The 23,684-nt window shown below is 37.7% G+C and overlaps 1 protein-coding gene across 1 annotated transcript in view; it reads left to right on the forward strand.

Moving 5' to 3' along the window:
- Positions 1–4,657: 4,657 nt before the first annotated feature.
- Positions 4,658–23,684, forward strand: part of LOC117387549 (corticotropin-releasing factor receptor 1-like) — a 64,876-nt gene continuing 45,849 nt past the window's right edge. Inside the window, exons 1-4 of the mRNA XM_033985074.2 lie at positions 4,658–5,128; positions 9,342–9,429; positions 12,030–12,089; positions 13,218–13,343. Of these exons, the coding sequence (XP_033840965.1) occupies positions 5,099–5,128; positions 9,342–9,429; positions 12,030–12,089; positions 13,218–13,343 (304 nt within the window). The 5' untranslated portion in view covers positions 4,658–5,098. The remainder of the gene's footprint in view (positions 5,129–9,341; positions 9,430–12,029; positions 12,090–13,217; positions 13,344–23,684) is intronic.

The following is a 23,684-nucleotide window of genomic DNA, read 5'->3' on the forward strand; positions in this document are numbered from 1 at the left end:
TGGTTAAACCCACAGTGAAATCCTCCGAATAAGATTTATAGTCGGGTCACCTCTCCCGCCTCTGTGTCTCAGGTCAAACTCAGATAGAGCCATGCAATCAGGTTCAGTTATTTCAGTGATGGGAAACTCACAAACTCATAGGTGATCGATCATTTAGAAGAAAATAAAACTTCTCTCACCTCAGATTAATTGTGTTCAGTGCTTTTTCAGTCTTTTTTACTCATAAACTGAGTATTTGTTTTGATATGAGTGGATCAGATTACATATCTTTGTATAGGAAAGGTACGTAGTCTGGCCAGGCAACAATATTTCTTAAAAATTGAGCTTTCAGTGTAATTAATATTCATACACAGTGCAGCATTCTTCAAGCACTATTAGAACTGAAGTTGCACAGGTTATTTTAGTTATTGCAAAATTGCTGTCTCCTTTCTCAGGTCGCTAAGGCAAGTTATCTGCCCTAGTGTACACTGATTTTCATGTTACACCAGATGTTCTTCCTTACACATCCCTATTTATCCAAGCTTGGAACTGACACACAAAGTCCACTGGCAGGTGATGTCATATGACTGGATCCAAATTAGCTGCTACTTCTTCTGCTGCTGCCAGTTCTCAAAACTATCTCAGAACTACTGCTTGCATGCGGGAACATTAAATCCTACTTTTTATTGTAATATTTGTTTCCCCTCCCTTCCGAGAACCCAGAGAATGTGTAGCCTCACCACGGCTTTGACAACACAACATAGAATGATAGTTATTTCAGTGAGGGAAATTGCAATCCCATCGCTGTTATTATCTTACACAACCACCTCCAATCCTCATCAAATCAGAACTGATGTCACACCAAATGTCCTTTTGTTTGGTCCCAAAAATGATTGAATAAGACAGGAAGCTATTCCATATTAGAGCAAAATTAAATGTTAAATTTTTTTGCAGTAATCACATAACAATAATCCCTTCTCCACTGAAGGTTTACTGTACAGTGCATAAATGTCACCCGCTTTTGCAGTGGGGATGAGAAATGGTAAGGAGGGCTACTTATAAAAAAAACCAAAAAAAAAAACCCAACAACAACAACACGCTTTTTAAACATAGTGGAACCTACTTGTATCCTTTATAAAGGTTAGTGGCGCATGTGGGCACAAGGGCTGCCTTTGTAATGCGACCTTATTAGCATGCATGTGGCTGTGTCATGTTGCGAGGGTGCTACTACATCCACGCCTGTCATAAAATCAATAAGCCATCCGCCGAAGGTTTTACCAATAACTCATATCAGGCTTTGTCACCAACTCAGTTCAAGGTCTGACTCCTCAAATTGTTTACAACATGAAGAATCTCTCAGTGTTGCTTGGGTGTAAAAAGAAAAAATAAATTGCCTAATTATACAGTCAGCTGGCCTGCTTTTTTAGCACATATGCTAAAACCGGTGTTCCTTGTTTCTGTTTTTCTCCTTCCTCCTTAACACGCCCCGTTCCTGGCTGTGTCTGAGAATTGTTCATAGTTTTAAAGGATCCTTTTGAATGTTTGTTATGATACTGGAGCTCTCTTGAAGTGTGTGCGAGCAGAGCCATGCACAGATACGGCAGAGGTTCAAACACACACACAAAATTCCCACTCACACTGTTTCAATATCAAGGCTTTTTCTAGGTCACCATCACAGTGTGAGTGACTTGACAAGTTTTCATAAGCTTCAGAAGTTTGTGAAGGGATGTATTGGGTGCTGACAAATGACAGCTTTCAAATTCGTTTCCACCGTCTCTCCCAGTCAAATGGTGTTGCTTTATTAACACAAATTTCAATATTAACTTCAACCTCGTTCCAAGCCTGACAACTCATCATTGCACGAGCCTTTAGGTTACACATTCCCATCTTCTCCTGGTGCACTCATGTGAGAAAAGCAATGCATTTTCTCCACGAGAGCAAAGTTCAGGATCATTATAGAAATATCCTGAGCCTCAACATGCAATGAATGAACGCCTGCTTTCTGTTCTTCAGCTGTGCCTCGGTAAAAGCCCCTTTAACACAATGCCCGGCTGGGTCCAACGCCATGGCGATGATGCGTGAGTATGCATGTGTGTATCCAGTTCATAGCTGTGGGGGTGCATCTCATTTGTCATGGCCAGATTGAAGAAAAACCTGAGCTTGATAGTGAACTCCAACAGCTGCAACATCTAGGAAAAAAGATTACAGGACGTTGCTGTTACACAAGTCTATTTGACTACAACCAGGTATCCAGTGTCTACCACAAAAGCAAGACGAATGCACTCTGAAACAACCACCTTTGCTGCATGTCAGGCTTGATTTAAGCTGATTCTCTAACACCTAATTGGTAGGCAGGTGTATGTGGGATACTGTTACATTATTTAGGCTGTGTGGTGAGACAGGCGTGGTATTGGGGCTGCAAAATTAATCACAATAAAAATCGCAATTCCTCCACAATCAACAAAGTATCCTGTCTAATTAAAACTACTTGCCATGTTGTTTAAATCCGTACAAAATTGTTCTGAAATGTGATCCTTGTATTAATTTGTCAGGTCTTATTTCGGTCTTTCAGTCAAATGTGAACTTTGATCAAATTATTAAAACAAAAATTGCAATGACAGCCAGAAAAATCCCCATTAGATGTTTTTTTTTTTTTTTTTTTCCTAAAACGTTCAGCCCCAGGTTGTATCCTCTGCAAGTGATGGCTGAAATTGCAAGACAAACTGTTTTCACTCCAGTCTTGTCTCTTCACAACATGGCAAACTCATGGGAGGGCACTGTCACCTTGGATTAAAGCATCTTGTGAATAATGCCCCTCTGCACATGACCGCCTCTGAAGGGTATAGCATTAATACGCCACATCCGTTTGTGCAGAGTGTAGAACAATTATTAGAAGTCGTTCAGGCCCGCTCTCCCTATGTGTTTGTTGGAGCTTTTTATCACATTGAGTTTATTCATGTGAAAGAGGAAACCCTATTTGCACTGTTCCACTGTACATAGTGACATCCATGACTGTATAACAATGACAAACATCTCCTGCAGGGGTGCTATTAACCTACTTAGAATGTAAAGAAAGACTAGGTTGTATAGGTAAGAGTCATCATGTTCTGCTTGTTAAATTTCATTTTTGTGGTGAAAAATAGCTCATGGAATACTTTCGCACAACTTATACAGGCAATAGATAGTGAAAAACAACAGAAATTAGTTGCAAAGTGTGTCTAAATGCACATCAAATAGGTTATGTGCAAATATACTAAGCATCTGTTACATCTCTCAGACAAGGTCACGCTTTTTAAACTCTAGTGATATGATTTTGGCTCATTTCTGTTACACTAGCAGGTTATAGTTGTTACATGTGACATTACGAGCCATTGTTTAGACTGCAACCAGCTATTTCCCTTTTATGGATAGCTTATTTAACAGAGATAATGCTGAATAGATCGCGGATGTCATTTTGCAATTGGCCCACAGCTGTATCCTGATGTCAAGAATCATTAAAAAACAAAGAATCTATTAGCAGTCCCAGTTGTTTTAGATGTAAATTACATCATTATGTATTCAATAAGTTCATTAGTAGTGCTGGTTATCCTTTAGGCCTATAACGCTAAAATAATTGCTTTGTATCAGGTAGCACCATAATATTAAGTTAAATCAAATTGAATTGAATTAGGTCAAGTGTAGTAAATATTCTTAAAGGCACATTTAATGTAAGTTTTCTGGTGATGGCTCCACCACCTGCATCCGTGGAGGTGTTCTATCTGGTCCATCTTCCATTTATTTAAAATATGAGCTTGAAAAACATGCATTTTAACTGAGAGTGGGAAAGCCTCTCCCTCTCCACAGATCTAACTGCTAACTTGGCTTGATGGCATGACCTGCTTGTGTCTGGGGTGATTTAAGATAAACGCCAATGCCATACCGTGGAACACTCCAGGCACAGCAGTCTCTATAGATGCCACTAGTAGGTGCTGTTCCTCCTCCAGAAAAGTTCCATAGTGCACCTTTAATATGCATTTTGGTGTATGACATAACATAACATAAACATGGCATAAACACTAATATAAATAATCTGGAATTATTTAACTTTTTGATATTTATGGAAACACAAACATCCATCTGACAGTGTGACATCATCATATATTTTTAACAGAAAATAATGAATGAAATGTTGAACTTTTTCCTGTTATAGCTTACTGTTTTGCAGACTATAGCGTGTTCTCATGTTTTATAAATCAGCATAACGTAGTAAATGTTTAAATAACATGTGTTCCGTGCGCCCAGAGCTCTGTAAGGCTCAAGTGTTTTGTTTTGTTTTTTCTGTTTTTTAATAGGAGCACGGAGGATGTTAAACTTTATTGACTCCCAGGAGACCATCTGTCTCTCTTTAGCAAACAGCCAAATCTGTTGACTCTGATCTGGACTTAATTCGTGTAAGACACAGGGAGGCGCGTGGTAAATGGTGCCTTGAAAGCGCGCGCATTGAAGGGTCATCAGTTTAACTCCACTTTTTTCTTATTATTCGACGTGCCTTTTTCACGCAGCGTCATGACTGTGACTGGAACCCCGAATTAGAATGTGGAACGCAGTTGTTGCATAATTAACTGTGCAGAGGAAGAGTTATGGTCCTACGGCCGGATACTCAACAAACCCAAAAGCCCGAGTATCACAACGTGGGCGGCGCGTGGTGAGAGAGGACACTCGCTCACTCACCATCCCGCTGCACTGTACACTCAACTCACACGGACAGCAGCACGGAGAGAGGGATGTGAGACGCTCAAGGAAGAAGATACGACTTACTGACTGCCTAATGTCTGCAAACCGGGCATGTAAAAGGAGTTCACCCGCGACGTGATCCCATATTTCGGATTTAGTTTCCTGTAACGTAAACTGGACAAGCGCGCTTCGTTTCAGTGAGACAGGACACTCCATCATCATCCTGGGAGACATCAAAAACCCACTTTCACTATTTCGTTTACTTTAACCGAATGACATTGCACGTTTAAGTCGTTTTAAATGTTTTGTCGCTACTTTATTGACTCCAGAGAGAGGCGGAAAAGGCGACTGTAGACACTGGGCAAGATTGTGTTTGCATTAAGAAGAAATGTGAAAGACACTAGAAATGCGTCGCAAATGGATCTATGTTCTAGGGGTAAGTGATTAATTTCATCTACTGTCAATGCTGTTTGGTTTTAACTTCAATCAAAGCTGGCATAGGGAGTTGAGATTGGTCATTAGGTGCGTTATTAACCAAAGCAATCCAGGTGCCAGTTTTAATCAGTCCCTCAAATCCCTGTATCAACAAAAGTGTATAGTAACGCACGCAGGGAGCTTAGTGATGCTTGGTCCCCATTGTCCTATAAAATTAGATCTGCATCGCGTTAAACAGCGAGAAAATGCTTATGTGGCCAATGCTTGTAAACAGTGGAGCGTGAGGATGTACTTGGGGAGAGCAAGACGCACGACAAGTGACAGTACTGCGAAAGCACGGAGAGGCTGAGGGAGGGAAAAGCGTGGATATGGGACACCCAGGATTTAAGGAGACGTGTTAATTCAGCAATCTAAGCCCTTTTTTATCCCAACTTTCCCCCCCATGGAATTACTGTAGCCTATATAGGGCAGTGGCCAAGTTCAGATATAACTTTAAATCCATCTCTTTCCCTTTCCTGGTTGAGGTTATTGTCTGCTGTAGTTATATGACAACTGCAAATCTAAAATCTATGTGTGCTGTGTTGAAGTTTATAGCCTATGTTGTTACGGATACCTGGGGTTCATTATTTCACCCATAACTCCCGCTGTACAAACTGCAGTACTAAGAATAGCTAAGAATCTTCACATTTCTACCTCTTTTTTTTTTCTTCTTCATCTTCAAATGGCCCTCCCAGCCTCCCTGCTATTCCCCATTGTCAAGATTTAAGACCACACTGCCTTCCTTCACCCCTCCTCTGCTCTCTCACTGCTTATGCTCCTGGCTGAGGTCAAATATATGATGCCCCTTTATGAATCTCTCCAGTCCTTACACATTCTTTATGCTATATCGATTTACACCGCCTTGGTTTCTATACGCTTTAATTACTTGCGAGGTAAGGGCTTTTTCTACGCTACTGTACCATCATGATACCTGTAATGCACTTGGTGAGCGTAAAATGGGGCCAACGAAGGCGTCAAGATCTCATCTCCTGCGTGAAAAAAAATCTGGAGCAAACTGAAATGTTTTAAGACTTGATGGAATTTTCATACAAAGTGCTGACTGACAAGGTTGGCACATTTCCTGGGAAAAAAAAGGTGCTCTTTCAATTAACCTTATCTTCATTTTCTGCTCTGCTTCCTCTATTGCATTATTTATTGGCAGGTTAAGTGAAAAATGCAACATTGACTTTAGTGGCCATGTTCTGTCCTCCATAGGGAATACCCAGTGAGTATAGATTCAAAAGTCAAGTGGAGTAGCTGGTTTCGTTCTCCTATATGCAAATTGTGTGGCGTGGATCAACATCTTAAGTTTTGTGAGAAATGCCATAGACACAAGCTGCCGAGATGCATTTAGTAAATCTTTCTAGCATCAGCGTGACCCCCTCCTCCCTCATTCTTTCAAACGATTGGACATTTTTCAGCATTTTCTCATCATCTTCGGTTGTAAGAAATCCAGAGGAGATCAAAGTGTGTGGATGAAATATTAATCCTAGCATTGTATTCCCTATGGTTGGCTGCACTGTCACTTAAATCAGCCACAAATGGGCTCCTCTTTTTCTGTTTGTGTAAATATGCCAATTGGCATCTCAGTGAGAAATTATGCTGGGAAATTATGTTTTCAATGGAAACTGTTATTTTGTTCTTGCAATTATTGTCACAAAAACCATCAAGATTTTGTTTTATTATTCATTACTAAAATTATAGTCAGACAACAGTGAAAGCCTTAATTTTGTTGTGTCCATTGTTATATGTATATATATGAGTATGTAATCTGAACGAGAAGTGGGACATAAATAACCAAATTAAAAAGCACTTTACATTTAGCTTTATTTTTGACTTAAAGAAGACAATCTATAACACCTGTGGATCATTATGTTATACTTTGGACATTTAAAATTCCAATATTGATCTAAAACAACTTAATAAAAATAAACTTGGAATCGATTCCCACCTGGACAGCTGCAGATCACACTAGCGAGTAGCAGATATTTTTTAATTTGTGCCAAACTGTATCACAGGTTAAGAAAATATAATTATAAAACAAGTAAGTAAAAGAAAATTGTGAAAATGTGGGTTAAATCGCTCAAACATGCATGAGTTGTGCTAAATACTTCTGAGTGAGGTGATGAGAAGGAAAAACAATTATAACATGGCTAAAAGACCATTTTACAAAATAAATTCCTTGAAAGAATTGCAAATGACAATGGCCGTGTTACGCGGCTGTGTAATGAGGTCTGGTGAAAAGAGAACAAAAGGTTCTGCCACGTACTGTCTTCGTGAGACAACCCACAAAACCTGAGTCATAATTACTTATACCGGTAATAATGAACGAGAAATTTCTGCCACTTAAATTCAGAACATTTTTGACAATTATGTTCAGGATTATGAATATGATGGAACTAAAAATAGACATCAATGTGGTTAAAATGACTCACTAATCACGTTTTTTAAATTTTTTTTCACTAGAGAAACGTATACTTATACTTCCGTCAAGACATGGATTTCAGGTACTTGTTTATAGGCGCCATTTTGTGAACTCTTCACTATTCAAAAAATAAAGTGCTTGATTTTGAATTACTATGGCAACAGTCAGTACTTTTCTTTGAAACCCATGGGTGGTTAGGGGCACAAAGTTTTCTTAATAAGCAAAGTTGTAATTATAACAGCCAAACCTTGTACAATGTAATATCTCTTTGTGTGAATTATTTTCTTTTTGTCATCCAATTTTTATTTAAATTCTCCAACTTTGCAGTCTCAACCTCTTGCTTCATAGACTTATCATTTCCAATCTTTCAATGCTTAATATTATACTTATCGCAGTTTTAAAAGAACTGCAATCAGCTCTATTCAGATTCTGTCTGTGCAAATACAATTACCTAATGTGGTGTCCTGATTATGTGCATTATTTAGAGATGTTCTTGCTTGCATAGATGCAAAGGAGGTTAACAGTGGGCTAGAAACCCATCTCTGAGGAGGACAATATTGCCTAATTTCAGGTTCAAATGGTAATTGTTGTATTCAAACATGATTTAACCTTGTATCTATAAACATGAAAGCTCACTGACAGAGGACACAATTACAAACTACAAAGTAATCTCAATTTAAGAAGCAGTATCTTGTAAATGCATTCACCACCAGAAGCTCAAGGACAACAACAACAATACATGTCTTTCTCTGCATATGTGGGGCATTAATGAGAAGCATTATCCCAATTCAAATGAAGTCAGAAAGCACAGTGTAAAGTATATATAAAAACTACTGCACATCAGAATCATTTTCTCAATAGCTCATTTTGCGTCAGCAGCAGCAACACATCTCACAGTTGATACAAAGACTACAAAAACATCCACATTGAAATGCACTGAATGTTTTGTGCCAACAGGGATCTAATATTGAAGTGACATTTTAGAAAGGCAGTGTCTGTTTTCATTAGTATTTTAAATTTGGTGTCCAGTTAAGTAATCGTGACCAAGATCCTAGCTCAAGATCTGGAGAGGGGTCCCGGGGCATTTCACTGCGGTCACCCACTGCCTGTAGGCACTGGTTGAAGGGTGCATCAAATGCCAAGGACACATTTCCATTTGGGAAAACAAGCAGCATTGTATTCAAATAATTCAAAGGCGCACCATGTAACTGTTCCAGCCAGGGGTCCACCAACTGCTTGTCTATATGGAGATGTTATTGCTTTTCCTGTAATGTTCCACAGTATAACATTAAACTCCTCCATCTCCAAACAGAATAAACCAAGTTGCAGGTCTGATCAGTGGAGACTGAGAGAATGCATGTTTTCAAGGTATTTTGGAGCAATAAAAACACCTGCAATTTAATAAAAGAAAGATAGATTGTTTAATGCTATACTGTGGAACATTCCAGGCTAACCAATAACATCTCCATGGAGCATGTAGCAGACCTCCACAAGAAAAATTACATGGTGCACCTTTAAAAACATTGCACACACCAGAAAAAAATCTAAGTTTATATTATTCACAGTGACACTTGAAATTATACAAAGTTAAAAATGGGGGTATATTTTACGCTTTGTTCCAACTTTCTCTGTTTGGGGCTTGTCCAAAAACATCATCCATTCTAGCCCCTTGTGTGGTTTTACAATGGTGTTTTGCTGTGATGTGATTTATGGACTGTGCCACCCCTTTGGGACTCTTGTCTATTTGCAGGTGTGGGCTATCGTCTGCCTGCTGCCTCTGGGCTGCTCTGCACAGCTGACATGTGAAGCTCTGCTCCTGCTTGCAGGGAATCTCTCATGTAAGTATAGACCCAACATGTGTGAGCTGAACCTTTGTCATCCCAAAGGCTAGCCTTTGATCACAGTTAGAGTGATTTTTTTCAAATGCCACCAACTCCTGACTACAACCTTTCACTGCAAACATAGAAGTGAACTTATGAATTGATTTTTTATTCATTTCCAAAGTCGCACAAGGCCCGAAATGTCAAACCTTCATTTCCACTTTTTGTGGGTATTGGCCAAGTAACTACAGCTTACAGGTCCTACATTAAACACAGACTCATGTGAACTTTAAGACATGTTATGATGACTCAAAAACATAACTGGAGATGTGTTTCATTCACACATGTTTGAGTAACCCTGCATTATTAGTCTGTCTACATCTCCAAAGCTCAACATCCTCTGTTCCACCTTGTGATGTCATGAAGTGGTAGTTTTCGAGTTAACAGCTGCCTTTTACATAGCAAAGGATGAAATTCAGACGTGGACGACTGAGGCATTATACAGACAGCTGCCTTTTACCTTTTGTTCATTAGAAATGGGCAATTCCAGGGCTGAAATTATTCAAATGATTCTAATGAAGGTGTATTCAGTAAAAAACACAGTGGAGCACTAACTGTGTTACCACATGACATCACAAGGTGGAACAGAATGTTTTCAATTTGAGAGAAGAACTCAGCCTAAATATACAGTTTGTGTGTTAAACATGTGTGAATGATACAAAACACAACCCCATGTATGTTTTTGATGAGGAAACAACATTATATCATAGATCAGAAAATAGCCTAATATGGTCCCTTTAATAAACAATTGGTTTATTATTAATTCAGTATTTTTCATTCTTTATTATGACTATTAACAGCGTAATTGTTAGAAAGTATTACAGCAGAATCATTTCCATTTCTGTAGAATGTAAAAACATGGCAATACTTGGCAGAGCTTCTCCAGACGTCATGTGATTACAGTAAATACATATGAATGGTGTTTATGCAATTTTCCCCTTGTACACAGTTGAAGTGGCTTTTTAAGTCGCTATTAAATATGAGTTATTTAGTGTTACACGCAGCTTGTTGGGAGTTGATTTTACACTTGAATGCCAAAAACTACTAACACGTAAGAGTTCAGAAGGTTAGCCATTTTGTTTTGAGAGTTACTTATTCATATACTGTTACCAGGCAGAGGCAAATTAAACAGAAGACACTAACTGCACTAAGCAAACCAATACAAGTTTGTGAACAGATTTTCAATAGCAATGAGGTGCGCTTGGAAGAAATCAAAGTCTACTGGGAAAATTAACTAGTCAAATATCTGATCCAGTAGAGGCAATTGCTTTTTTCTTTGTAAAAATATTCAATTTCTCAAGAATAACTGTTCTCCTTTCTAGTTTTTCACACAGGAGTTAGCACGAGGAGGTACATAGCTTCAATCCTGCAGCACGTCAAAGCTAAATATGATAACTAACATTGACACAGTATCCTTGAGTCCATAAATACATTTTGCTTAGCTGCTCATTTGTGATTTCACTGTATTTCTCTGGGGGAGGGGGGGGGACTTCATATTGAGTTGGTATGTGGTAATAGCATTTAATATAATAATTGCTAATTTGATATAATAACAATCTAGAGAAATGAATGAAAGTATCTGTATTTATTTTTCCAAACCTTCCAGGACAAAACACATAAATGACGTAAGCCCCTCCTTTTGTATGAATGAGGATGAGGATCAGAAAGGAGGTTGACACAGATTGGCTGCCATATTTCTGCCATGGAAATGTGGCAGCCCTGGGGCAACTGTGACCACAGAAGAAGAAACATAATTGGATCACGACACTGTTTTAAAGCTATGACTGGAACATCTTCACAATACATTTAGCTTGCAGTGGCTACAATACTGGCATTACATTAACTGACTCTGGGTGCATTAACATGGCCAGTAAAAACCAGATAACTAGAATAATAAGATGTGTTTACTAGACATCAACCAATATGGGTTTTTCATGGCCGATACCGATTGTTTAGAATACAGGGAAACTGCATGTAACTATGCAACTATGTCAATCTGTCTCGTGTTTACATGCACAAAAGAAGTGTGATTATCAATAAACACCTGGTGACATATGGATTTTTAGAGTAACTATTGTATCTTAAAGACAAAGCACAATTCATTTTAAAATAACTTTGCCCTTTTTAAAATCAGGACAGGTGTGAACAATCAGATTACTCACGTCATATGTTGCTGTTTGACATTTCAATCATCTGATAACATAAATCAGATAATAAGCAGCTCGTTGGTGCGCATGTAAACAAAGCCACTGCCATGAAACCACACTTGTATGTAAAAATATGTATTTTTTAAATGCAGGATCTAGTTATAATTCCCATTGGCCTTGGGGTGGCTGAGCTCTTCCTGAATGATTAGTGCCACAGTAATAGGGCGACCCCAGGGCACGTCTGGGCACATATTTGCTGCTATGGTCGTGTTATTGCTCGGGGAAAGGTCTGTCACCAATGTTTACTGTTGCCCTTTAATGCTCTGTCGTTGTGGCTCTTAAGCTCAATCTAATGAGATTTTGTAGCCTCTGAAAGATGTGTTATAATTGATGAAATCTCTCCTCCCACAGCACAAACCTTGGTTGCCAACTGGAGCCTTACCCTGCCCAATGTGTCGAGCACGTGGACAGGTGAGTTATACAGCCTAATTTATAATTTATTATAGAGCTTTAGATCAAACGTCAACATCAATCAAGTGCAAAACGTCCATTGAAATGGATTAGCTAAAGTATGTAAAAAGTAAACAAAAGAGCCTTGTCAAAACACTTTTGAATTAATGCCATATTTAGTATTTAGCATTTTAAAACCTCTTTTCATTTAACATGAAGCTATTTGAAGTAGTTCCTTGATGTACAGCGCTTTGAGGGCCTCGAAGGTGCAAAAGCGCTTTATAAAAATGTGACCATTTACCTAGTATAAGTACTATTACTACAAAATAGTATTACCAAAGTGGGAGTACACTAGCTGGGCTTGTTCCTATAGCCCACTAAAAACAGTGGCCATGGATATGCCAACAAAGAGACACACGAAACAACTATAATTTATTTACAAAAACAAACAGAAAGTTACTTGTACTACATTTACTACTTAATACGAGCTGTTATGGTCAAAACCTCTTTTCAATTCATATTTTTATCACTAAGAATCAATTTATCAGTTAGTGACATCCAAACCCACTAATACAAATTGGCAACAACCCTTAAACATCTATATTGGTCTGGCATCAGTAGTACTACTAATACAACTACTGTGATTCACTGTACTGCATACTGTTGCTGGTAGCACTAGTACTATAATTCTGCTCCTTCCACTATTAGCATCAGTAAAAATATCTCTTGATTGAACTGAATTGTTTTATTTGGAAAATGCTCTCTGGAATTCATTTCCAAATGTACCCATCAGTCTCTTAGATTAACTAGCTGGATACAGACCACCTTAATATATGTGTGGAATGTGTCGATTTGGATCTCAGCCATTACATGCTTTAGAGAATACCCCTCGGAGGGATGTAAATTTGATGTGAACCACGATTAGGTCGAACTTCAAAGCCAATAACAAACAATGCTAGAAATAGATTTGATGCTTTGCCACATTAGCAATTTTCACAGGGGCTGATCATTAAAACTGCATACACAACAAACACAATTCATTCAGGCCACAATTTATGACCAACAACAGTGCGGCATTATGGTATTTTTCCGGTAGCTATAAACAGCCCAAAGTCATTCCAATAATGTAGACTTGACATTTCGCCATAGGCTCTGGACCTTATTGTGAGATCTACATCGATGGCATTGGCACGTGCTGGCCCAGGAGTAACGCGGGGCAAATGGTGGCACGACCCTGTCCAGAGATGCTTTATGGCGTCAGATACAACACCACAAGTAAGTCTTCTGCTTCTGCTGCTGTCAGACTCCCATAAACAAGAGCTAGTGTTCACGTTCTACAATTTAATTATGTCATAACTTCAGATGGAGGGCAGGGCTATATAACGCTATGGAACATTCACGTTTTTTAAAAGAAATATCCGAAGTTTTGATCCAGAAATGTTAAACCTTATTATTTGTTATTGATGGCCCTGTACTTGAACTGAATTTTATTTTTTTCCCAGGACATATATGCTGAATAAGCAGCTTGAAGTCAAAATAGGTCTGCTGTGTACTGTCTGCTTGTCTAATTGTAAAGCATTTCATTGTCCGAGTATCAGGAAGGGCACTATTAGCATGCTAGATGTTGTTACAGGAATCCAGCTTCTGATAGTTGTGAAAAGCGCTGAATAATTAGGATGCTTTGAATTCATGTGTGAGGAATAACTTTGGACCACGGCAGACCTTAAAATGAACTAGTTTTGCTTTTCTCATTTTTAAGACGGTAAAAATCGGGTATAGTGGCTTTAAAGTCCTTTCCATTGCCTTTGTAATGGCAGCTCTTTCTGAAAAAATAATTTCACTTTTATTATTTATACCGACAGAGAAGATGTTGAACTTTTGCCAGTTTTAGTTTCATACGGACAATATAAACCAGGTCAGGAAATCTGCAATATGACAATTAAACAGCAAATTCAACCTGTTCTCCAACTCAATTTTAAACTAAACAGAGAGAAAAAAAAAAGATTTGATGTTTATTTCTTCCAACGCCAAGCTGCTCGGCTACCCCCCCCGGGGCCAATCTTGTTTACGTAATTGTTTATACAGAAAATTAGCATGAGAGCATACAAATTAACAAGGCACATAAAAGTGTAAAAATCGTTTTTTGGAAAAATGTAGGACTGAGCTGAATAATAGGCCACAAACAAAAATCCTGAAATGAAAAATGAATTACTGTGGAGAATGGTGCGTAATAATATGAAGAATAGGTTAAAATTGCTAAATGAGCCACAAAAAGTCATTGCCGGGGCTGTTAAAATGATGGAAGCCTATTTTGGTTGCGGTCTGGTAAACTTTAGACACCCTTCTGTGAAGTGTCATAACCGGTTCTAATCATGATAAATCACTGTCAGATCTTATCGCCTTTAATCACATTCATGTTGAACAATGAGATATTGTGACCCCTGTGTGGTCCAGACACAAGATTTTAAACCCACATGTAAATAAGTATGTTATGAATTACCTAGTGGTTTAAACCTGAAGCTATTTTTATGGAAAATAGTAACAAGCACCTGTATTTATCCAATCTTAAGATTTTTTATTATCTAATGACATTGCTCTATTACTACTAGTACTACTACTACAACTATTACTACTATTACTGCTGCTACTACTACCACTACGACTACTACTTATTGTTAACAAAATACTACTATACAAAATACTTCAACACAAAATAATAGTACTACTACTAATAATAATAGTAATTAATAGGAATGAATAGTAATACTGCAACTACTTCTACTTCTTCTACTACTACTACTACTACTAGTACAACTACTACTACTGCTCTGGCTATTGTTATTGCCACTGCATATACTACTTCTTTTTAAGTCTTGAGTGAATGCATTTTTCCTTCAAGATTGATTTCAGGTAAAAGTTATTGCAGTAGAGGTAATAGTTAATTAGTAATAATAATACTTAATACACATCCAGTCTGATTATTGTTGTTCAACCTGATACTTTTACCCTTGTGTTGAGAACCGCAAACCCAAATATGTATGCTCTGGTAGTAATAATGATCTTCTCGGGTTTCACCTAAGTGCTTATAATTTATAGCGTCGATTCCCCTGATCTCCCAAGGTGCCTCTTTAAATTAGGGAGATGTTATGTGTTGATTTACGAACAGAGATTAATTAATGCGTAAAATCTGCTGTAAATATTGTGGATAGTGTCTCGTCAACCTTTCATTCAACTACACTGCACATAGACAGGTACCAGCCGTGCACAAACTCAACCTCTTGGCAACATCTAAAAGGCAACGATGCGTATCTATTTAGGGCACTGCGGCACTCCGAAGGTAAACAATGGCCTAGCGCTGCATTGTAAACCCATTTAGCTTACATTTATGGGATAAAACCGGCGCTGGGTAAAGTACGCAGTTTTGTTACTTAAATAAAAGTACAGATACAGTGGCAACAAGTTAGTAAAGTAAAAGTATCACATGAAAAATCTACTTAAGTAAAAGTATTAAAGTATTTCACACAGATTTTCATAAAGTGTTGTTTGTTAAAGGTGCACTATGTAACTTTTCCGTTGATGGTCTGTCACCCTGGAGATGTTATTGCTTTGCTTTCAGTGTTCCACAGTATGTTTTTAAACTTATTTAACATTAATTTATTCACGTACTTTGAGGTATTTTTATTGCTCAGAAAGTCCTTGAAAGACATGCGTTCGTGCTGTCAGTAGGGTCTCCTCTCCACAGATCTGACCTGTAACTTGGCCTGGAGGCAAGGCACCTGCTTGTCCCCATTGATTTAGATAAGCTTAATGCCGTGCAGTGGAACATTCCAGACAAAGCAATTACATCTGCATGGTGACCACCCCCACCAGAAAAGTTACATAGTGCACCTTTAAAGTGTTAACCGTAGTGATATTGATTCCAAAATTATACAGATTTCAACAATACAAATTGCAGTACAAATCAGTTTTCTCTCATGAATTTTGTGTATTTAATTTGTTTTGCTCAAAGCTGGAACTCAAAAATTTTAGTCAGGATGTTTCTACGAACATTGTAAAAATAATCCCTCAAATCATATGAAAATACTTTTTACTTTTCGGTCCAGTTCAAAAATGTAACACAGTAGAAAGTACAGATACTGCTCTCAAATGTAGTAAAGTAAAATAAGTAATAATAATAAGTAAAATACAGATACCTGAAAATTTGACTTAAGTACTTTACTACTTTTACTTTATTGTTTTTCACCACTGGATAAAAGTCAGTAGAAAAATGTATGTTCTGGGTAAATTTATGTTTTAAGTCTCTTTAACGGTCTGTGCTGTGAGGGGATAAAGGAAGAGAGACAGGCAGTGAACCTGACCATAATTCTGCTTGATCCCCCCAGTAATATGACACTGCAAGCCTCATTTCACCTTGAGGATTAGCAACTATCTCTATTGAAGCATAGAGCCTAAAAGAAGGTTAAAAGCACTTTTCATTTGACAGTGAAGGTCAGCAGTCACCACCCAAGGGTCTAGTTGGTATAAAAGAAGACATATTGTGCTTTTGTCTGCTAAATAGTTATAATCTATGACACCCGTGGATCTTTATGTTATATTTTGGACAGTTTAAATTGCAATATTCATCTAAAGCAGCCTAAAGAAGAACTATTGTGCTTGCGCCTGCTTTTTAGTTATAATCTATGACACCCGTGGATCATTATGCTACAATTTGCATATTTTAAATTGCAATATTCATCTAAAACAACTTATTAAAAGAAAAAAGTCAGCTGATTTCCACATTAGAATACTGCTGTGCCCAATTGGAGCTGATGTCGCCGTAAACATCATAGAGAGCCGTGTAGCTGTCAGCCCCTCATAGGGACAGCTGCAGATCACATTACCGAGTAGCAGATTTTTGTTTTCATCTGTACCAAAATGACTACGCGACACTCCCGAATCCTACGCGTATCAATGACTAAGATAATAAAATAATAATAATAGAACGGAGTAAGTGGAGAGCGCTGCGCGTATGTTGGAGGGGGTGAAAACGAGGATAGATCGGCAATATGGCATCTTGAAAATAAGTGATCGAAGATTGCTCAAACATGCACGAATCACTCCAGATATAACTTTGAAAGATTAAATGAGAAGGGGAAACAACTGGTTAAAAGCCTTGAAAAGTCTATTGCTTGTCCAGTCATTACAACACCCATACTTTGGATAGTTGTAGATAATGCCAGCAAGCTGCAGATTTATTTTCTATCTTTGTGTTTTTTCCCATTTTTTCACATGTTATCACCATTTGAATCTGAAATAAGTACAGAGCAGTGGGCATGTTCCGATGGCAGTGAGAACGGGGATGGACTGGAGCAGTGAGGTCTGAAATGCAGAAGAATAAAGATTACTCAAGCATGCATGAATCCCTCTAAATGCCACGTGTGGGTAAATGAGAAGAGAAAACAATTATAAAAAGTTCTAAAAAGTCATTTTTGCATTATAGATCTCCTTTAAAGGTCCTATATAACACAAACCTGACTCTTGTGAGCTTTAAGCCATGTTAGAATGTTGTTACCTCCTCAAAAACAGACCTGGAGTTGTGTTTTGTTTCATTCACACATATTTGAGTAACACTTTATTAGTATTAGTCTGTCTACATCCAGAAGGCTTAAACTGCTCTGCTCCACCTTATGATGTCATGTAGTGGTAGTTTTTCAAGTTAACGGCTACACTTAACCTTTTATTTGGTAGAAATGAGCAATTCCAGGGCTGAAATAATCTAAATGATTCTAGTGAACGTGCGTGGAGTTTAAAATCACAGTGCAGCACTTCCTTTATTATCACGTGACATCACACACAAGGTGGAACAGCAAGGTGGTGTGTTTTCTGTTTGAATGAAGAACTTTCACTTTCACTTGTAAACGTGTGAGTGAAAAAAAACAAAAAAACAACTCCAGGTCTGTTTGTGATGAAGAAACAACATTAGAACATATGAGAAAACACACATCAGAAAGTGCATGACAGGTGTAGAGTAATGAGTAGTCGAACTTATCATATGCCCTTTAATTAATAATAATAAGTCAATGGAGAGTCTTGACTACAAATCAGAGACATAATAGTGTATGTTAATGCATTTATAATAGTAATAATAGCAAGCGTTAATGAATTAGAGCAGATGACAGTGATTCATTGTAAAAAACCAAATCACGACTTTCTCATCAAGGATATGCCTTTGTCTTTGTACGTCATGTTCAGGTAGCGTAGGAACAAACATAATCTCAAGGATTTTAGAAAGTCGTCATTGGAGTTCTCCGAACATTATAACCCTGTCTTCATTATGTTTGATGAACTGAAGTCATTACTCACATTTTTACATCCCATTCAACGTGATTTCTTTTTCAAACTAGTTAAATTATTTCTGCCTACTTCCATACATTTATTATTTTCTTTACTTCAGAATGTCCTTGTGTCCATGTAAGTTAAGTGAGAATTTGCTGCGTGTTGTGATTGTCTCTCAAATACTTACTGAGGTGAAATATGTTGCCATTTTATTAGTTATAATCATGACAGAAGAATGTGGCCTCTCTGGATGAGTGGGCCGTAGCTATGAATTACTCTTCTAATTGCTAACTGATTAGCTGTCAGCGCTAAGAGGGTGGGAAGTACCAGTCAATTTATGTACTTCTGAGTAACTGCACTAAATACTCACGGAAGTCTGACTGGTTTTAAACATGGTACGATACGCATTTACTGTATATTACTACAAAGGATTAGATTTATCAATAGTGTAGATATTCTGTATTATTAAAGAAGCTCCTATCTGCGTCTTGTATCGAGCCTTTTCCCTAGTACTGAATTTTTTAAATGGAGTTTGAAATTTTAGTTTTGTAACACTATAAAAGATATGACGGTGTAACAAAATATTTTACTAATTGCTGCTTCTTGTCACTACCGAAACTTGTACAACTCTCATAAAGGTGAATAATGGCACAAAACGCCCCAAATGAATCATCTTGTACTTGGCCTTTCCTAAAACATACCTTCATAAAGTTTTAGATTCCTTATGTAGGCAATGTTGCGTAGAGCCTTGCCTTTGTTGGCCTTGAGTTCGAGTCCCATTTCTGACAGTTTGACGAATGGCTCCCGTCTCTCCACTAGTATATATAATTATGTGTATGTAATTATATCTATTTATTTAATTAACAGTCATTAATTACACCTAGACAGTAAATAAAGGGGTCACAAAAGGACAGACCTGAGAGTGAAACTTCTGGTCTGCTATTTTGAGGAAATAATCCACACTGCATGTCTGCTACTACGTGATACACAAATGGGAAGAATTCAGCCATTCAGTTACTGTTTGTTTGTTTGGGTGTTGTTTCATGTGAATACTATATAGAAACTTTATTGGCAAATCATAGAGAAATAGAAATAGAAATACCCTATCGAGTACACAGTCACTTTTGAATAGTCTCTTGGAATGTTCTTGGGTAGAAGCAATAAGAGACAATAAATGGGGAAAAAACATATACAAGCACCACGACGCACAATGCTAGCAATACAGTATTTTTTTTTTTTTATTGAACTTTTGTTATTCCTCACACCAGACATTCACATCTGTAGCAAGCGCAAAATAAAAAAGACAGAAATAATAATAGATGTGTGACAGCTCTGTTACTGTGCAATTTCACGTTTTATTTGCCAACACAAATTAGACCCAGGTCGTCCACAAGAGAATACAACACATGCTCACTAGCTTTACAATTCTGACTATAATTAACAGAATAAATAAATAATATTAAGAGAAAATATATTGAGTGAGCAGGCAATGTATCTTACCCAAGGGACAACACTTGGCCTATCGACATGGGATGAAAACCACTAACCTTGTGGTCAGAGGGGAAATCGGCTTAGTGTGTTTTCCTGTACAGTATAAAAAAAACTTTAATCACATAAACTCTATTACATAAGGGTAAATGTCTAAATTGTACTTGTCTTATTGCCTTTGAAAAACTTGATAAATGGTTGATTGGTTATGAAGCTAATCTAATGAAAGTTTTGTCTCAAGAATGCGATCTGATTTGGAAGAACACTAAATCTTTTTTTCTTTCCCATTGGTTAGTTTTGACCCGTAATGTCAACTTCCAGCAAATTCAGTGTTGCATTTGGCCATTGTTGCTTCTTTGATAATGTTTTTGCTCAAAGAATTAGTACATAATGGAACTTGTATTTTGTCTGTAGTGGTGGCTAATATGTTTGCTCTTCCATTCTTCATCTGTGACCTTTGGCATTTTGTCATCTTCCTGCTGAGTGGTTTGCAGCTGGATTGTGTAAAAGCCCAGTGTTCTTGGTCTACAGTAATAAGAGCATTTCCTTAGATTCTATTTATATCTCTGGATTAATTCACACTACGGTGTATTAGCGGCAGCAGATTGTGGAATCCACTCAAAATAAAGTGACTAGAGTTTTAAAGCTGAAGTACCCAACTTTTTTCTCATAACAAATGCATTTGTGAATTAAAATTAGATTGCTACATGATGTTATCATCTGATTAGAAAACATTTATCTTTTGCAAATCTGTAAGATAGAGGCATGTGAGTCACCATATGACACTGTTCTAAGGCGATGTTAGTGACCAAATAAATCATGCATGTGAAAACCAGGGAGTGCCAAAGGGTTTGTGAGACCTACAGCAACAACTTACAAGTAAATAGATGTAAATGCTTAAATCCTCCTTTCATTATTTGAAATAAGCTAGGGCTGTTGTGATAATAATTATAATGAACAATCACAGCACACAATGGCTCAAATGACAGCATTTTCCATTGTAATACAAAATTACACACATGCCAAGCATCATTTTACGGTTAAACTAAACATGTTTACGCAGCTCTAAGCTGCGGGGATGCTGGGAGCATGTATTGGGAGACATTGGTGAGAGGAAAAGAAGCCTGCACCCCTATAAGACAAGCTGTGTTGGTGCTAAAGCTAAACGCTAGCACGTCCCTTCAGACGGGGGTTTACCATGGGTGTACAGTTTAATACGTTACTTACTGAAGGAGTGGCGGACTTTGATGCATATTCAAAAGTCTGCGCTAAAGTCCGCTCATTGGGTAGCGCTAAAACCACGTGATGTTTGGCTCAGCACTCGATAACCTGCGCTCTGCCGACAAGTGTCCACAAGCTCCGTCGCACATGAGTTTAGTGCAGGACAGCGTTAGAACATGACATAATGATATATCCTCATAACTCATCTTTAACACTACAGTCAGTGAACAGAAGGACACACACACCACGCGTGTCTGCCACTTATGCCTGGCTGTTGTATTATACAGCTTTTTTTCAAGTTCAATTTACAAGTGGTATTATAGGCCTATACGCTGGACCGGACACTGCACACCGCGGTGCTGAGGCACATAAAGTTACCACAGAGGAAAATTTTAACACATCCCTAACCCCAGCTTTAACTACATATCATGTCACTGGAAGCAGAGATTGTTACTAAATAATGAAAGAAGTCAGTTAGCTAAAAGTTAAATAGTCCAAATATATCTATAATAATTACAGTTATATAATTACCAGTCTCTTTTATATTGTGATTTTAGGCCTCATCTCCATGCTCTAGATTTAACCCCAGCAACTGACAGAATTATTGACAAGTGTAGACATGTTGATTACATTCACTGGATTCTGAGTAACTTTATACGGCCGGGTCTCTTTGTGTTATTCTCTGAATTTGGGTCACACTAAAGTAATTAGTTCTGAAAAGTGACCATACCCTTCCTATAAGATTGCTTGGGGTTGAGCATATTGATTTTAAAGACTTTAAAGAGCAAATGGAAATACTATATGCCCTTGGACAAACAAACCTTTTAGTGTTTTCACCTCTGCTTGTCCCTATCCTATTGCCCTGTGCTTCTCCTGACCTCTTAACTCAGCACAATACAACACCACTGGGGATAATAAACTGGCAGCCATTTTTAATTAGCAGTGGGAAAACTGTTAGTAGCACTTACAGTTTGGAGATGAAAGTTCCAGTCTTTTCTACTACTGTAAAGGACTTTAAATGACCTATATTGGACTATTTTCTGATCTATGTTATAATGTTGTTTCCTCATCAGAAACATCCCCAGAGTGGTATTTTGTTTCATTCACACATTTAACTCACAAGTCTTGCATATTTAAACTGAGTTCTGCTCTCAAACCGAAAACATTCTGGACTGGAACAGAGCATTTCGAGGTTTAGTGATAGAGACAGCCCAATAATAAACAATAATAAACAATGATTTTTACTGTGTCATAGACGTTTTAAGCTGTAGTGGCTGTACCATACTATTTTAATATATTTGCGTGACATTTGTCTTCCTTTTAAGGTCAAAATGAGACTGCTATTTGCTTTAAGACAGTAAAAATCAGGTACATTTGGGAGAATAATGAAACATGAACTACTAAACTAACACAATAATCACACTAATTACATTCTGTCACCTAAATAATTGCAGTTTTTTGTTCCTATTGTTTGTCAGGATGGGAATACTTCATTAAAAAGGATACTCACAGTGAATGAAAACACATAAATGTTTCCGTAACTGTACTAGCATGCAAGTCAAGAGGTCATTTAAAAAAAACAAAACAAAAAAAAACCAAAACAAACATTATCCGGCTTATATAATATGTAACTTGATCCTTTTATCTATAATCAATTGTTAAAGCTAATCTATCATAAAATCCACCATAATAGAGCACATTCTGCGGCTAAATCTGATTCCTCTGTAGAAAATGCACTGTGCTCTGCTTATGCCTGAAGCACTGCTCTTTTAAACGCAGTCACATTGTTTCTAAAGCACCGTGAAAGCCTCTATAGGAGCAGATAGAGCGGACACTGGAGCAGATAAATTGTGTTGCGGTGGCAGCGGTTGGCCTGTAATATCAAGGGCACAGCTGTGAGTCCGGAGTGACCAGTTAAAAGCCTCGGTCCGTGTTAGTTTGGATCCAGAGGGACTTTTCTCCAGAGTTCAGATCGGAAAATGCTAAAGTCATGTGAAAAAAACTCACTCTCACTCGTGATGACGCTGCAAAACAGAAGAGAGGTTATAAAACTATCGAAGAATATATTTTCTGATTTCATATTAATATTATAAAAAGGTCATAAGAAGCAACTCTTTAAGACACTAACAATGAATGTGTTACGAGAACTGTAACATTTTGATTTGATCAAATTCCATAAAAACAATCTAACTGTGTCCCCGGATGTGGGGTTAACATTTTTACAATCACCATTGCTTTTGCTGATAACAACCATGCTTATTTGTTCTTGATTACAAAAACATTAGTCATGATGGCCAAGTTGTTTATGTTATAAATTGGTCTTTTAGTTCTCAAGATTATTATCCAGTCAGAAAGCAAAATGAGCCTCACATGAGTCTCTCAGTTGGGTTGCCAGTTTCATGAGGCATGGCCTGTTCATGTATGTGTCCTCTGTTCTGTCTGTAAGTTAAGACACTGGAAACCCAGGCTCAGCTGTGATTGTAGTACCTTTTTAAAAACGGAATTAGCACAGGCTACATACAGTCCCTTTACATAATATAAGGTGTCGATGTTCAATGTGATCAATGTGTACGTTAAAGTCAGTTGTATTTG

Source organism: Periophthalmus magnuspinnatus, chromosome 19 (genome assembly GCF_009829125.3).
Source record: "Periophthalmus magnuspinnatus isolate fPerMag1 chromosome 19, fPerMag1.2.pri, whole genome shotgun sequence".
Taxonomy (NCBI): Eukaryota; Metazoa; Chordata; class Actinopteri; order Gobiiformes; family Gobiidae; genus Periophthalmus; species Periophthalmus magnuspinnatus.